This window comes from Mandrillus leucophaeus, unplaced genomic scaffold (genome assembly GCF_000951045.1).
Source record: "Mandrillus leucophaeus isolate KB7577 unplaced genomic scaffold, Mleu.le_1.0 Scaffold106, whole genome shotgun sequence".
NCBI classification, from domain to species: domain Eukaryota; kingdom Metazoa; phylum Chordata; class Mammalia; order Primates; family Cercopithecidae; genus Mandrillus; species Mandrillus leucophaeus.
In genome coordinates this window covers 3281935-3297440 of record NW_012098765.1, presented here as the reverse complement: position 1 = coordinate 3297440, position 15506 = coordinate 3281935, and the positions used below count along the sequence as shown (strand labels likewise).

The 15506-nt window shown below is 49.6% G+C and overlaps 1 protein-coding gene across 1 annotated transcript in view; it reads right to left on the bottom strand.

Annotated features, from left to right (window-relative positions):
* Positions 1–3450: 3450 nt before the first annotated feature.
* The window catches only part of FCGBP (Fc fragment of IgG binding protein), a 66453-nt gene continuing 54397 nt past the window's right edge, over positions 3451–15506 (bottom strand). Inside the window, exons 12-18 of the mRNA XM_011984290.1 lie at positions 15386–15426; positions 13348–13978; positions 12208–12781; positions 10470–10669; positions 6960–7343; positions 3749–4020; positions 3451–3624 (exon numbers count right to left, since the gene is read on the bottom strand). Coding sequence (XP_011839680.1) covers positions 3615–3624; positions 3749–4020; positions 6960–7343; positions 10470–10669; positions 12208–12781; positions 13348–13978; positions 15386–15426 — 2112 coding nt within the window. The 3' untranslated portion in view covers positions 3451–3614. The remainder of the gene's footprint in view (positions 3625–3748; positions 4021–6959; positions 7344–10469; positions 10670–12207; positions 12782–13347; positions 13979–15385; positions 15427–15506) is intronic.

Here is a 15506-nt window from a genome sequence, read left to right as displayed (position 1 = left end):
GGATGGTCTCGATCTCCTGACCTCGTGATCCGCCCGTCTCAGCCTCCCAAAGTGCTGGGATTACAGGCTTGAGCCACCGCGCCCGGCCAGGTTTTAAGGCAATTTGTATTTCTTTTTCTATGAACTATTCCAATCATTTGCATATTTTTCTATTGGAATGTTGCTTTTTATTCTTTATTTTTTAGGACCTCTTAATTCTTTTTCTCGAAGGGAAATGGATCCCAGGCAATGGTTGACAGCAAAATTCAATAGAAAGCACTGGCTATGGTAGAGGACACATCCGGATTCACATCTGGGCTCCATTATTTACAAACTGTTTGCCCTTGGACAAGTTATTTAACTTCACTGAGCCTATTTCTTTGTCTATTCCCATTTCACAGAGTAATTATGAAGTTCAGAAATACTGTACACAAAGAACATGACATACTGTACGCATTCAACATGTTTGGATTTCTCCCAATTGCCTGTTTATATCCTCAACCCATTTTTTTTATTTTTCTTTTCTTTTTTTTTTTTTTGAGATGGAGTCTTGCTCTGTTGCCCAGGCTGGAGTACAGTGGTGTGATCTTGGCTCACTGCAACCTCTGCCTCCCGAGGGTCAAGCGATTCTCCTGCCTCAGCCTCCGGAGTAGCTGGAATTACAGGCACATGCCACCATGCCCCACTAATTTTTGTATTTTTTAGTAGAGATGGGGGTTTCACCATGTTGGCAAGGCTAATCTAGAACTCCTGACCTCAGGTAATCTGCCTGCCTCGGCCACCCAAAGTGCTGGGATTACAGGCATGAGCCACCGCACCTGGCCAACCCAGTTTTTTCTGATTGGGTTAGGTTATTGTCTTTCTTATTGAAGGAGTTCTGCATATTGTGGATATATATATATTTTTTTTTCTTAGAAGCCTTCTTTTCTTTTCTTTTTTCTTTTTCTTTTTTTATTTTTTATTATACTTTAAGTTCTAGGGTACACAACGTGCAGGTTTGTTACATATGTATACATGTGCCATGTTGGTGTGCAGCATATTGTGAATATTAATCCTTCGTTAGGTTTATTGCAAAGCTTTCCTGCAAGTTTGTTTTTAGTTATTTATTCATTCATCCAATATGTACTGAGCACCTACGATGTGACAGACTGTGCTAGGAGTTGCAAATAAAGTAGTGAATGAAGCAGATACCGTCTCTGCCCTTAAGTTATTTCTAATTGGAGAGAAAGTCAAACAAAATTAATTATAAAGTGTGACAAAGGTTAAGAAGGAATTTAGCAAAAGGGTGGGACAGAAGGGGATCCATGAAAGTGGATCCATCCAATCATTTATCTTCTCTTTTTATTGAGACAGGGTCTCTGTTGCCCAGGCTGAAGTGCAGTGGAATGATCATGGCTCACTGCAGCCTTGACCTCTAGGCTCCAGTGATCCTGCCACCTCAGCCTCCCGAGTAGCTGGGAATACAGGCACGTGCCATCATGCCCAGCTAATTTTTACATTTTTTGTAGAAATGGGGTCTCACTATGTTGCCCAGTGGGGTGGTCATGAAAGTCCTCTCTAAGTTAATTAACAATGAAGATTACATTGAAGGATGAGAAAAAGCCAGTCATGTCATGAGTGGAGGGACAAGCATGTTATAAAGGACTGAAGTGGCAAAATTTGGCACATTCAATAAATTGAAAGATCACATTCCCAAATCATAATTGGCAAGGAAGATAGTGATAGGAGATGAGTCAGAAGAGGTTGGCAGGGGCCTCATAGGACAAGGTGAAGAAATTTGATTTTATTATAAATGTATATAATTATATATATTATATAATATATATTTTTATATATAACCATTATTATTATTATTTTAAACGACAGGATCATGCTCTGTCGCCCAAGCTGGAATGCATGGCGCAATCATAGCTCCCTGTAACCTCAAACTCCTGGGCTTAAACAATCCTCCCACCTCAGCCTCCTCAGTAGCTGAGACTACAGGCCTGCACCACCATGCTTGGCTAATTTTTAAATTTTTTGTAGAGACAAGGTCGGTCTTGCTATGTTACCCAGGCTGGTCTTGAACTCCTGGCCCCACGTGACCTGTTTGTATTTTAAGGAAGATTCTCATGACAGCTGTGACAGTAGATTACAGAAGAGAAAGAGCAGACAGTAGGTTACTGTGTTGTTGACAGAAGTTAGGATAATGACTTGTACCAGGTAGTGACAGTGGGCATAATAAGAAAGGTAGATTTCAGGTATGTTTTTTCTTTGTTTGTTTGTTTTTTCGAGATAGAATCTTGCTCTGTTGCCCAGGCTGGAGTGCAGTGGCACAATCTTGGCTCACTGCAACCTCCACCTCCCAGGTTCAGGTTCAAGCAATTATCCAGCTTCATCCTCCCAAGTAGCTGGGATTACAGGCACATGCCACCATGCCTGGCTAATTTTTATATTTTTAGTAGAGACAGGGTTTCAGCATGTTGGCCAGGCTGGTCTCGAACTCCTGACCTCGTGATCCGACCACCTGAGCCTCCCAAAATGCTGGGATTATAGGCGTAAGCCACCGTGGGGCCTTGGGTGTGTTTTGAAACAGTTCAAGATGATCTGTTAAGGAACTGAGTGGAGGACAAAGGAGAGGAAGAAATGAAGAATAATTCCCCTATTTTCTTGCTGCTGAACTCACTGGGTGCTAATTGTGCTATTTAAGGAGGTAGGGAAGACCATCATGGGAAGGGGACAGATTTGAAAGAAAACCAAGACTTCAGTTTTTTACTTGTTGATTGCATTAACACATTAAATCTTCACTCCAGCTCTGTAAGTACTATCATTAACTCTACTTTAAAGATGAGAAGACTGATCTAGAGAGAAATTAAGTAACTTGCTAGGGTTATAAATGATAAAGCCAGAATCTATTATCTCTCTCCATTTTCCACTCCTTTCCTCCATCCAATCATTTATCTTCTCTTTTTATTGAGACAGGGTCTCACTCTGTTGCCCAGGCTGAAGCACAGTGGAATGATCATGGCTCACTGCAGCCTCAACCTCTTAGGCTCCAGTGATCCTCCCACCTCAGCCTCCCGAGTAGCTGGGAATACAGGCAGTGCCACCATGCCCAGCTAATTTTTATATTTTTTGTAGAGATGGGGTCTCACTATGTTTCCTAGGCTGGTCTCAAACCCCTAGGCTCAAGCAAACCTCCTGCCTCAGCCTCCCAAAGTGCTGGGATTACAAGCGTGAGCCACTGTGCCTGGCCATTTATCTTCTCATCCATCCATTCTTCTAATCACCTATTGTTGCCTCATCTTCCTAGTTCCCCACACACCATTTTCTCAATTCCTCCATCCATCTCTTCATCTACCCATGCAATCATCCATCCATCCTCCCAGCCCCCGATAAACATTCATCATGTGCTAGATTCCCCAGGCACCTGATACCTGCTGTGCAGGAGGAAAGTCAGGGATGAGAAGGCATGAGACAGACACAGTGACATGCAGCTTAGCTTAAGAGATTTATTCAACGCTCTCACATTTGGCCTCTGCGACCCAGAAGACTGGTAGAGCAGGGTAGGAGCACATGATGCATCCTTCAGCCCCTGCAACCTCCAGGAGGATCAGGTCTTCTTCAGGAAGTCTTCACTCCCGGTGGACAACTGATCAGTCATAACTGCAAGAGACAGACACTTAGCACCCCCGCTTGCAGACTAAACACCCACCCTGACTGCCTTCATCCCATGAGGATCCAGGTGCCTTTGCCCCAAGAAGTCTGGTTTCCATACTACATTCCTCACCATGGGGAGAAGTCCTGTGCTCTCCATTTCTCCATCACTGACTTCCCCTCGGAGTCACGCCAATCATTGGTCTGGTCTCCGTCAAAGTTTCCACAGGCCCCACACAGTTTCCCAGCATGGTCTTCGCTGACCATCACAGCCAGCTTCCCATTGGCTCCAAGCCACACCTGGACCCCTGCCTTCTGGCGGACTAGCAGGGAGCCATCAGGTGTACGACTCACGGACACAGATGCTAACTTCTCAGCTGGAAGATCCACTCGGAGACCATTCACCTGGTGGGGGGTGCCCAGCAAACACAGAGGTGAGGCCACAGCCACAGAATAGCTGGGTGTTACCAGGATGGAGACCCCAAGCAAGATAAGTTCATGGAGCTAAATCAAAGAGGCGGGTGCTGAAAGAGATGAAGACCTGGGTGTTTGCACTATTTGGAGTAATGGATACATGAGAAGATAGCTGGAGATCTGGATAGAGGGATAGAAGGATGGAGAGTGGAGGGATGGAGAGATCGACCTGTGGATCTACACAATACCCCAAAGTCAGTGGGGGAAGCACTTTGTACCAGACAGATAAGCAAACAAACAGACAAACAATCAAACCCCAGGGTCATCTTTACAGTTCTAACTTTCTTTTTCTTTCTTCCTTTTTTTTTTTTTTAAAGATAGGATTTTGCTTTGTCATCCTAGCTGGAGTGCAGTGGTGCAATCACAGCTCACTGCAGCCCTGACCTCCTAGGCTCAATCAATCCTCCCACCTCAGCCTTCCGAGTAGCTGAGACTACAGGACTACAGGTGGGCGCCACCACACCCGGCTAATTTTTGTATTTTTTTGTAAAGATGGAGTCTCACTATGTTGTCTAGGTTGGTTTTGAACCCCTGGATTCAGGTGATCTGCCTACTTCAGCCTGGTTCTAGTTTGCAAAATAAAACAAACTTTGAGCACATTCTGTAAGTTATTGGTTCCCTAACCAAAACAACATTATCCTTTATTTTTGCAATGCTGATATCTGAAGATAAGTAATGACTTTAGCAAATATAATAATCATATGAGAAAATTACGTTTTCTTCATCATAGGCTGCAGATCCAGTAACTTTGTGAATTTTTTTCCTTTAACTGTTGTCTACATTAGTTGGTAAATTAGCCCTTCTAATTTTAGAAGTTAGATTCTCTAGAGAAACTTCCTTGAAAGACTTCTCTCTCTTTTTTTTTTTTGTAAATCCTTTTATTGTTTGTTTATTTTTGGTTTTGTTGTTGTTTTTGAGATAGAATCTTGCTCTGTCGCCCAGGCTAGAGTGCAATAGTGCGATCTTGATTCACTGCAACCTCCGCCTCCCGGGTTCAAGCAGTCCTCCTGCCTCAGCTGGGACTACAGGCATTTGCCGCCATGCTCGGCAAATTTTTGTATTTTTAGTAGTGACTGGGTTTCGCCATGTTGGCCAGGCTGGTCTCTAACTCCTGACTTCAAGTGATCGGCTGCCCACCTTGGCCTCCCAAAGTGCTGGCATTACAGGCATGAGCCACCATGCCCAGCCCTCTAAATGCTTTTGTATCTGAGTTTTCCTCTGCCAGATGATTGGAGAGATAGGTAGATAGATCTGAAAAGACAGATGGGTGGGTGGGTGGATGAATGGATGGATGGATGGATGGATGGATGGAAGAAAGGATGGATGGTTACGTGGATGGACAGATAGATGGGTGGGTGGGTGGATGAATGGATGGATGGATGGATGGATGGATGGATGGATGGATGGATGGATGGATGAATGGATGGGTGGATAGGTGGATTTGTGGGTGGATGGATGGATGGACGGATGGGTGGCTGGATGGAAGAAAGAAGGAAGGGAAGAAGACAAAAAGGAAGGAAATAGGAAAAAGAGAAAGAGGTATAGAATAGATGCTGGAAGGAAGGAGGGGAAAAGGGAGGATGGGCATAGCGAAGGATAGATGAAGACTAGTGGATGGAAAGTCTCGGTAGGGTGCGAACTTTGCAAGTATAACGACTGAGTCCACGTCATCTCTGTTACCCAGCACATGGCCTGGCACAAAAGGAGCAGGGTTGAGTTTATTCACAAAACCAACCTTTTCCTGAGTACCCTCTAGGTGCCACGCCTTGATCTGGGTACTGGGAACGAACTGGTGACCAAGATGGACAGGATCCCTGCCTACCTGCGGCTTATAGTCCAGTGATGAACAAAGATGCTGAGCATCTTCTGGGAGTTTCCTTCTAGGAGTCTGGAATTTTGGTAGGTGAATACCAAAACCCCAGGCACTGAGACTCTAATGAACTTCCCTGGTAGACGACATTTCATGTTTCATTACACCTTTGTTGCTGGAGGAATGAAGCACATCCTGTGTGATTCTACCGAGAAAGGACTCTCGGAAGCTTGCACCTGATTTCCCCTGGACTTTGTGTGATGCACCTTTTCCCTGTGTCGATTTCACTTTGTATCTTTTCCCTATGACACGTCTTAGCCCTAAGTACAACTATATGCTGAGTCCTGTGAGTCCTACCGAATCACTGAACCTGGGGGTGGTTATGGGAAACCCTGACACATTATGTGACCCCCCCCCAGCCTTGACCAATCACAGAACTTCCTCCCTAAAGTCACAGTGATTGGCTCCAGGGGTGGGCATGTGACCCAAACTGGTCCAGTGAGATATAATCCTGGGATATTTTATTGAACCATTTTCTGTTAAGGTAGTTAAGCGGGTGGGGCATAGGCCTGGGCAGCTGAGGGGGTTGTCTTTACCCCTGCAAGTGGAAAGCCTGTTTGAGAATAAAGCTGATTTGGCAAATAGCAAGTCTCAAAGATGGAAGTGCAAATTTCTGATAATATTGCCAGGGCATCTAGAGTCAGCCATTCCTGAGGCTCTATCCTTGGATTTTCTAGCTACATGGACTAATAAATTCAATTTTGCTTAAGGCAGTTTGAATTTGGTTTTAAGTCACTTGCAACTCATAAAGTCTCGATTCATACTAGTGTCACAACTATTAGGTTACTTGAGTATGTTTTTGCTCCTCTAGAACTCAGCCAGAACAGAGGGACCAAGTTTGAAATATTGAGATAAATACAAATCCAGAGACTAAACCGCAGAGACCTGGATAAAGAAAACAGATCGCAAGACAGAAAGGAAGCCAGGAATGTGGGGACATTGTAATCGGAAGAGCAAAAGCCCAGGGGAGACATTCCCCACCCCCTACTCACAAACTTACCCACACACCCTTGTTTGGGGTCACCGTCACCATCCCATCCTCGAAGAAGATGTGGAGCTGGCCCACAGCCTCAGTTTTCCCACGGCAGGTCTGGACTTCAGCAACCACACGGTACCAGGGGATGGTCTTCTGTAGTCCTGGACAGCGGGAAGAGAGCTCATAGACACCAGGAGAGGTCGTGGCGCCACGGGCCCCATCAAAGGTGGTGAGGTTGGCACCCACAGACAGGACACAGAGACCACGGGCGGCCCAGCACTGCCGGGCTTCAGCCTTGACCTCGCATACGCGGCCTGGTGGGCAGCCAGCTGCCTGGCATGTCAGGCCGGAGCTTGAGGAACAGGAACAGCGCTTGCTGCAGTCTGAGGTCAGCAGGGAGGAGTTCACCTGTGCACAGAAAGGGGCCAGGTTATGGTGTGGGATGGATCGCAAAAATGGCCACACTCCTTGAACCCTCTGTATCCATGCAGAGTCACTTACAGACTCCCATTAAGAAATAGAGTTTACTTCCCCCTCCCAATGAATCTGGGTTGGCCATAAGACTATATTTAGGTGAATGAAACACAGAAGAAGCAATATCGTGACAGGTTTAAGCCTAGACCTCAAGAGACCTTACAGCTTCTCTTTTCTCTCTCTCTCTCTCTCATACACAGAATCCTGCCCAGACACCATGAGAACAAGCCTGGGCTAGCTCCCTAGAAGATGAGTGACCCCATGGAACATAGACAACTCTTCCAGCTCAGGCCACCCTAGACCAGGCAGCCTTCAGCTGACCCACCAGGTGACTACAGATATTATACATGAGCAACCCCAGAGCATAGCAGAAGAACCGCCCAGCCAAGTCCAGCCTAAACTGCAGTCACAAAATTGCAAACTAAATGAATAACTGTTTTAAGCCACCACGTTTTGGAGTGATCTGTAACCCAGCAAAAGCTAACTGATACAGGTAAGAAATGAAGAAATGTAATTAACAAAATAAATGCCATCTCTACACTAATGATTTCCACATCTCTAGGCCAGACCTCTACCATGAAGGCCAGACTCACAAATCCAAGAAGACTTCCGGCATGGGCAGAGGGGTCAGAGCAGGAATGGGGAAGCATAGGGAGCTGAGGGGTTCAGAGGAGGTACCTAACCCAGCCTAGGGGATCAAGGATGGCTTCCAGTAGGCAGTGAGAGCCTACTGGAAAGAGCAAAATTTGACTCCATTTGCAAGCAATGCAAGTCAGCACCGCATGTTAATGGATAGCCTCAGGCTGACTTCTCTACGTCACAATTTCTTCATCTGTATAATGGGGAAAATAGCCATAGTATCTATTGCAGAGGACTGGTATGATTATTAAATGGATTAACATCTATAACATGGCCAGGAGAGGTGGCTCATCCCTGTAATCCCAGCACTTTAGGAGGCCAAGGCAGGAGGATCGCTTGAACACAGGGGTTTGAGACCAGCCTGGGCAACATAGTGAGACCCCATCTCTACAAAAAAATTAGATAGTTAGCCAGGCATGGCAGTGTGAGCCTGTGGTCCCAGCTACTCAGGAAGCTGAAGCAGGAAGATCGCTTGAGCCCAGGAGTTTGAGGCTGTAGTGAGCCGTGAGCACGCCACTGCATTTCTGCTTGGGAGGCAGAGTGCGATCCTATCTCAATAAATAAAAAAAAAAAATAACACCTATAACAAACATGGTGCATAGTAAGAGCTCAAAAAAATCATTAACAAGAATAAATCAATTCTTCAATTTAATTCATATTATTGAACAATTACTAGCTGGGCTACCTATTTGCACTGTTGTAAACTGCTATTTCTTTTTTTTGCTTTTTTTTCTTTTTGACATGGAGTCTCAGTCTGTTGCTCACACTAGAATGAAGTGGTGCAATCTCAGCTCACTGCAACTTCCGCCTCCCAGGTTCAAGCGATTCTCCTGCCTCAGCCTCCCGAGTAGCTAGGACTACAGGCACCCGCCACAATGCCCAGCTAATTTTTGTATTTTTAGTAGAGATGGGGTTTCACCACATTGGCCAGGCTGGTCTCGAACTCCTGACCTTTTGATCTGCCCCACCCCTTGGCCTCCTAAAGTGCTGGGATTACAGGCGTGAGCCACTGCACCATGCTGTAAACTGCTCTTTCTTTTTACTGAGTGTGATGAACACGCAGGGCAAGGCCCAGTGCTCAGTGGGTATCTTTCCTGTATAATCGTGCCTGATCCTTAGACACGTATGGTACAAAGATGGTGATTAGCCCCATTTTGCAGTGGAAGAAAATGAAGTTCAAGGAGGGGCCAAATGATGCCCCTGCCCCAAGATATCAGGTCCTAATCCCTGTAATGAGTAAGTGTTACCTTATATGGGAAAAGGGTGTTTGCAGATGTGATTGAATTAAGGATCTTAAGATGGAAAATTTCTCCTGGATTATCTGAGTGAGCCTTAAATGCAATCACGTGTATCCTTATAAGAGGGAAGCAGAGGGAGATGTTATGACACACTCAGAAGAGGCAGAGGTTGGCGTGATGTGGCCACAACCAAGGAAAACCTGCAGCAACCAGCAACTGGAAGAGGCAAGGAACAGATTTTCCCCTAGATTTCTTTTGTCTCTCTTTTTTTTTTTTTTTTTTTTGGACATGGAGTCTTGGTCTGTTGCCCAGGCTGGAGCGCAGTGGCGTGATCTCGGCTTACTGCCACCTCCACCTCCTGGGTTCAAGTGATTCTCCTGCCTCAGCCTCCTGAGTAGCTGGGATTACAGGCACGCACCACCACGCCCGGCTAATTTTTGTATTTTTAGTGGAGACAGGGTTTCACCATGTTGGTCAGGCTGGTCTTGAACTTCTGACCTCGTGATCCACCTGCCTCAGCCTCCCAAAGTGTTGGGATTACAGGCGTGAGCCACCATGCCCGATTCTTTTCCTTTTTACTTTAGAGATAAGGTCTTGCTCTGTCATCCAGGCTGGAGTGCAGCAGTGTGATCATAACTCACTGCAGCCTCCAACTCCTGGGCTCATGCAATTGTCCCACCTCAGCCTCTTAAGTAGCTGGGACTAAAGGTGTGCACCACGATGCCCAGCTAATTAAAAAAAAAAAAAAAAAAAAATTGTAGAGATGGGGTCTCATTATGTTGCCCAAGCTGGTTTTGAATTCCTGGGCTCAAGTGATCCTCCCGCCTTGGCCTCCCAAAGGGCTGGGACTGCAAGCATGAGCCACTGGGCGTGGCCTCCCCTAGATTTCTCTGCAGGGAGTGCCACCTTGCCAACACCTTGATGTCAGTCCAGTGATCCTGATTTCTGACTTTTGGCCTTTGGAACTGTGGGAGAATGAATTTCTCCTGTTTAAGCTGCCACGTCTGCGGTAATTGGTTACAGAAGCTACACGAAACTAATACGGGGAGGTTGCCTGCATCAAGTCACACAGCTGGGAGATGGCGGTGGCTCCTCTATCCCCAGCCTTGAAGAGGTCAGCATGGAAGCTCCGGGTCTCTCTCAAGCTCTTCTACCTTCTCTGCCCACCCCAACCCCTACTCACCGGCAAGTATCGGCCATTATGGGTGCAGCCACAATCTTGGACAGGGATGCAGACACCCTGGGAAAGCAGGAAGCGGTCGTCACACTCGCAGCCCTCAAAACAGCGGGTGGTGCAGCCCGTGAGGCCAGAGAGAGCCGCACAGGAGCCCTGGCAGGTGTGTGTGCAGACGGAGTAGTGGCTGTGGGCGGGGCACCGGAGCGCTGCAGAAAGAGGAGGCAGGGCCGCGTCACACCTCCGAAGGGTCCTGGATAACCAATGGACACCCAGCCCGTTTTAGGTAGCACTGAAGACACAAGTATTGAGAAAAGCCTCAACCCCAGTCCTACAGAGCTCACGTTCAGTGGGACAGACAGGAACAGCCAAAAGTGAACATGCTGCCTCAGGGAGTATAGACAGAGGGGTCAGGGCAGGGATGGGGAGGCACAGGCAGAGAGGTCAGGGCAGGGATAAGGGGGTACAGGCAGAGAGGTCAGGACAGGGATGGGGGGCACAGGCAGAGGGATCAGGGCAGGCATTGGGGGACACAGACATAGGGGTCAGCGCCAGGGTGGGGGGCTACAGGCAGAAGAGTCAGGGCCAGGATGGGGAGGGCACAGACAGAGAGTTGAGGGCCAGGGTAGGGGGCACAGCCAGAGGGGTCAGGACCAGGGTTAGGGGCATAGGCACAGGGGTTGGGATCAGGGTGGGGGGGGCACAGGCAAAGGGGTCAGGGCCGGGGCACAGGCAGAGGGGTCAGGGCCAGGGTCGGTGGGGCACAGGCAAAGGGGTCAGGGCTGGGATAGGGGGGCACAGGCAGAGGGGTCAGGGTTGGGACAGAGGCTGTACGGACCCAAGGGAAATATCTGTGGTAAGTCCCTGGTCTCTGGCTAAGCAATTGGTGGATGGTATGGCTGTTCTGCAATGCCCACCGGGATTGGGGAAGGAGCATCAGGCTGGGGGTGATATGCTGATTTTATGTGGGAACACATCAGGTGAGAGGAACCCTGAGGACACCCAGGGGAAGGTGCCCTGGACACCCTCACAATTACCTCAGACTTGGTAGCTTAAACAGGAGAAATTCATTCTCCCACAGTTTTAAAGGCCAAAAGTCAGAAATTAGGGTCACTGGACTGACAGTCAGGAGAGGCTTCAGGGCTTGAGACAGATAGACTAGGTCCACAGTCAACACTGAGAACAAATCTAAGGCCGCGGGTGTGGACGACAGCCCTGGGTATAGGTCCTGCCCAGGGGAGACCTGGCTCTGACCTGGGGCCGGAGGGGCCGTTGCTTTGTCCTGAGTCTCAGGTGATGTCCCTCCCCTGGGGATTTGAATGAGAGGTACAGTCCTAGTTTAGGGGGGTGTCTACTAGGCTGCAACCTTGTCTTGGGGGGATCTGAGGGGATATGATCTTGTCAGGGGGTGGAAGGAGGGTCTGTGTGAGCCATAGATCTCCCAACCCATCCAACTATCCCTTTCAGGTCCCTGCAGAAAGAGTCCAGAACAGAGCACTAGGGAAGAAGTGAACTTGAGGTTTGAGGAGAGTGGGCCCGGACAGGAGGCTGAGAAGGAACAGTCAGAGGGGTAGCAGGGAAGCCAGTGAACTACGCCGTGGGAGAAGGAGGTATGTGGGCGTGGGGTGGGAGGGTGTGGGGTGGGAGGGGGTGGGGAGAAACCACTTCGACATGCGAATAGAAGGAATGGGCCAGGAGGGGCCCTACATCTGGTCTAGAGTTCTCTGAGGGACCCACGGACACTCACGGCAGAAGCTGTCTGTCCTCCAGGGCTTCACGGCCACGCCGGCTGCCTGACAGGCCGCCGTATAGGCTGCCAGGCTGCGGCACAGGAAGGCTGTGTCGCCCTTTTGCGCGCACAGGTCGTATACGCATTGGCGGAAGTACTCAGAGGGACTCAGCACAGCCTGGCAGGTCGCGAAGGGTCCCTGGGGGTTCCGGAGCTGCCCGCAGGCCTTGTTGCTCTCATAGGGTGCAGTCTCCTCTGCCGAGCACACGGGGCAGCCTTGGGGCCCGCAGCCCTCGCCACAGCCCTTGGAGGAGCCGGGCGCCCGCCATGCAGCCCCGAAGGTCTCCACACTGGACACTGCCAAGCCATTGGGCAGGACAAAGTCATCACTCCAGTTGCCATTGAAGTTCCCACAGAGGCCACAGAGCCTTCCACGGAAGGAGCTGGGGATGGACATGAGGACTTGGGCATCGCCATCAAAGAGAAGCCGCAGCCCCTTGGTCGTCTGCAGAACCACGTTTCGGCCTTCGGCGGTCACCCGCACACGGCCCACAGCCACAGGCAGGGCCACAGCCTCGCCGTCCACGGTGACCTGAGTGGAAGGGTCAGGTAGGTCAGGAACTCACAGAACCACAGGCAAGGCTGTCCTGTCCCACTCCCAAGGCAGAGCTGCATCTCCCTCAGTCCCATTAACGTCAGGTCATGTTTCCCTTAAACTTCTTGGGCCCCAGGTCTTGCGTGGTGACTCACACCTGTAATCCCAACACTTTGGGAGGCCAAGACAGGTGGATCACTTGAGCCCAGGAGTTCGAGACCAGCCTGGCCATCATAGCAAGACCTCATCTCTACCAAACAAATTAGCTAGGCATGGGGGGCTGAGGTGGGGGGATCGCTTGAGCCCAGCAGGTTGAGCCTGCAGTGAGCTGTGATCATGCCAATACACTCCAGCCTGGGTGACAGAACGAGACCCTGTCACAAAACCAAACAAAAATCTCCCTAGGTGGGACCATTCACCAGACCTTCCAGGGTAGGCTCAGAGTTCCCAGGTTGGAGGAATGTCCCTCTCATACCTACAGGGTGGGGCCATGTGTCCTTCAGAACCCCCTAGATGGGGCTGTGTTGCCTTCAGACCCCCAGGGCAGGCTCCCACGGACTCACCTGCTGCCCCTGAGCTAGGCTGACAACCTGGCCAGACACAGTAACCAGGAGGCGCTGGGGCTCTCCAGCTGCGTTCTTTTCAAGCACGATGGAGAAGTCCTCATCCCCAGGCTTCGGCTGGCAGACTTGGGCCAAGACATAGGAGCAGGAGCCATGCAGGTCGAAGACACGGCCGTCAAGGGTGACGTAGTGGATGCCCCCATTGGCCAGGCAGCGGCCACAGCCTGTGGCATGACAGGCCCGGACACCATCTTCTAACCGGCACTCCTCATGGGGCCCACAGGCCGCGCCCTCCTGGCAGCTGACATGGCCACCTGGCCCACACTCACAGCGCCGCTCACACTCAGGGCCCGGGTAGAAGGCCTCACCCAGCGGGTAGTAGCGGCCATCATAGAGGCAGCCACACTGGCCCACAGGTACACAGGTGTCACCACTGAGCACAAAGCCAGCATCGCAGACACAGCCTTCACGGCAGGCCGACTCACAGCCCTCGGGTGCTGAGAGGCTCGGGCAGCTCACGGGGCAGGAGTCACCGCAGAGCTCGTAGTGGCTGTGGGCAGGGCACTGGAAGGCTGTGGGGACAAGGTGGGCATGAGTCAGGTAGGTGTTTGAGTTGGGGTCTGGGGAGGCCCTGAGTGGGAAAACTGCTCATGTCAACTTGGGTGTCTCCAGGTATGCACATGTGATCCAGGACATCTAACTGGGGGTCTCAGCGTGGGACCTGGAATGGGAGGGGACATGCCCAGGTCTCTCTGACCAGGTTATGTGTTAGCCTGACCAAGTATTTCTAAAGATCAAATGACTCTGCTTGCCTGATTTTTATTTATGTTAATTATTATTATTATTATTATTATTTTGAGACAGGGTCTCACTCTATCTCACTCAGGCTGCAGTGCAGAGGCACGCTTACAGCAGTCTCCACCTCCTGGGCTCAAGCAATCATCCTGCCTCAGCCTCCCAGATACAGTCCCGAGAATCTGGGACTACAGGCGTGAGCGACCACATCTGGCTAATTCATTGGTAGTTTTTTGTAGAGATGGGGTCTCACTATGTCAGCCAGGATTACCTGGGTGAAATGGATCACTATTATCTATTCGGGTTATGCAAGATCAGAACTGACTACGGGTATCTCAGGGTGTGAATGTGGCTGGGGTATGGGGCCACATGTATCTCAGGGTATGACTCTGCCTGAGGGCACCCAGCTGTGGGTGTCTGACCTGGAGCATCTCCCAGAGTCCTTCGGACATGGTCTGTCTCAGGCTGTGCCTGGGTGAAGTTGGCAGGATACCTGTGACCAGGAGACCTGCCTGAAGGGAACCGCCTAAGACTATCTAACTATGCATCTGTGTGGATCTGCCCAGGGCTATGTCAGGATCCTGATTCTATCTGAGTGTATCTAACCAGTTAGTCTCAGTGTAAAATCTGAGCAGATACCACTGAAGGCAGGCGACTAATTCTATATGACTAGGTGTATTTCAGTGTGTGCAACAGACCAGGGCCCTGTGACCAGCTGTAACTCACTAGGTCTTCCTAACCAAAGGTACCCTGCTATGTGACAGAGGCAGGGTCAGCCATCCCAATCTACATGCCTTGAATGTCTGAGAACATGGATCACCAATCCCCAAATGTCCTGGACCCCGGGTTTCTGACTAGGTGTTTCTTTTCTTTTTTTCTTTCTTTCTTTTTTCTTTTCTTTTCTTTCTTTTTTTATTTGATCTGATGTCTCACTCTGTTGCACAGGCTGGAGTGCAGTGTCGCATCTTGGCTCACTGCAACCTCTGCCTCCTGGGTTCAAGTGATTCTCCTGCCTCAGCTTCCCTATTAGCTGGGATTACAGGTGCCCGCCACCACACCTGGATGAATTTTGTATTTTTAGTAGGGACGGGGGTATCTCCATGTTGACCGGGCTAGTCTCGACTTCCTGACCTCAGGTGATCTGCCCGCCTTGGCCTCCCAAAGTGCTGGGATTACAGTTCGTGAGTCACCGCGGCCAGACTCTGACTAGGCGTTTCTAACTGACTCTCTCTCACTGCAGTACCTGACTTGGGGCATTTCAGGGTGTGAGAGCCAAGGTGTTTCCTGACAGGAGATACCCAGCTCAGAGGAAGGAAGGTGGCCCCTGAGCCCCATGGAGGAGGAAGGGGCTGCTGTCTTACAGT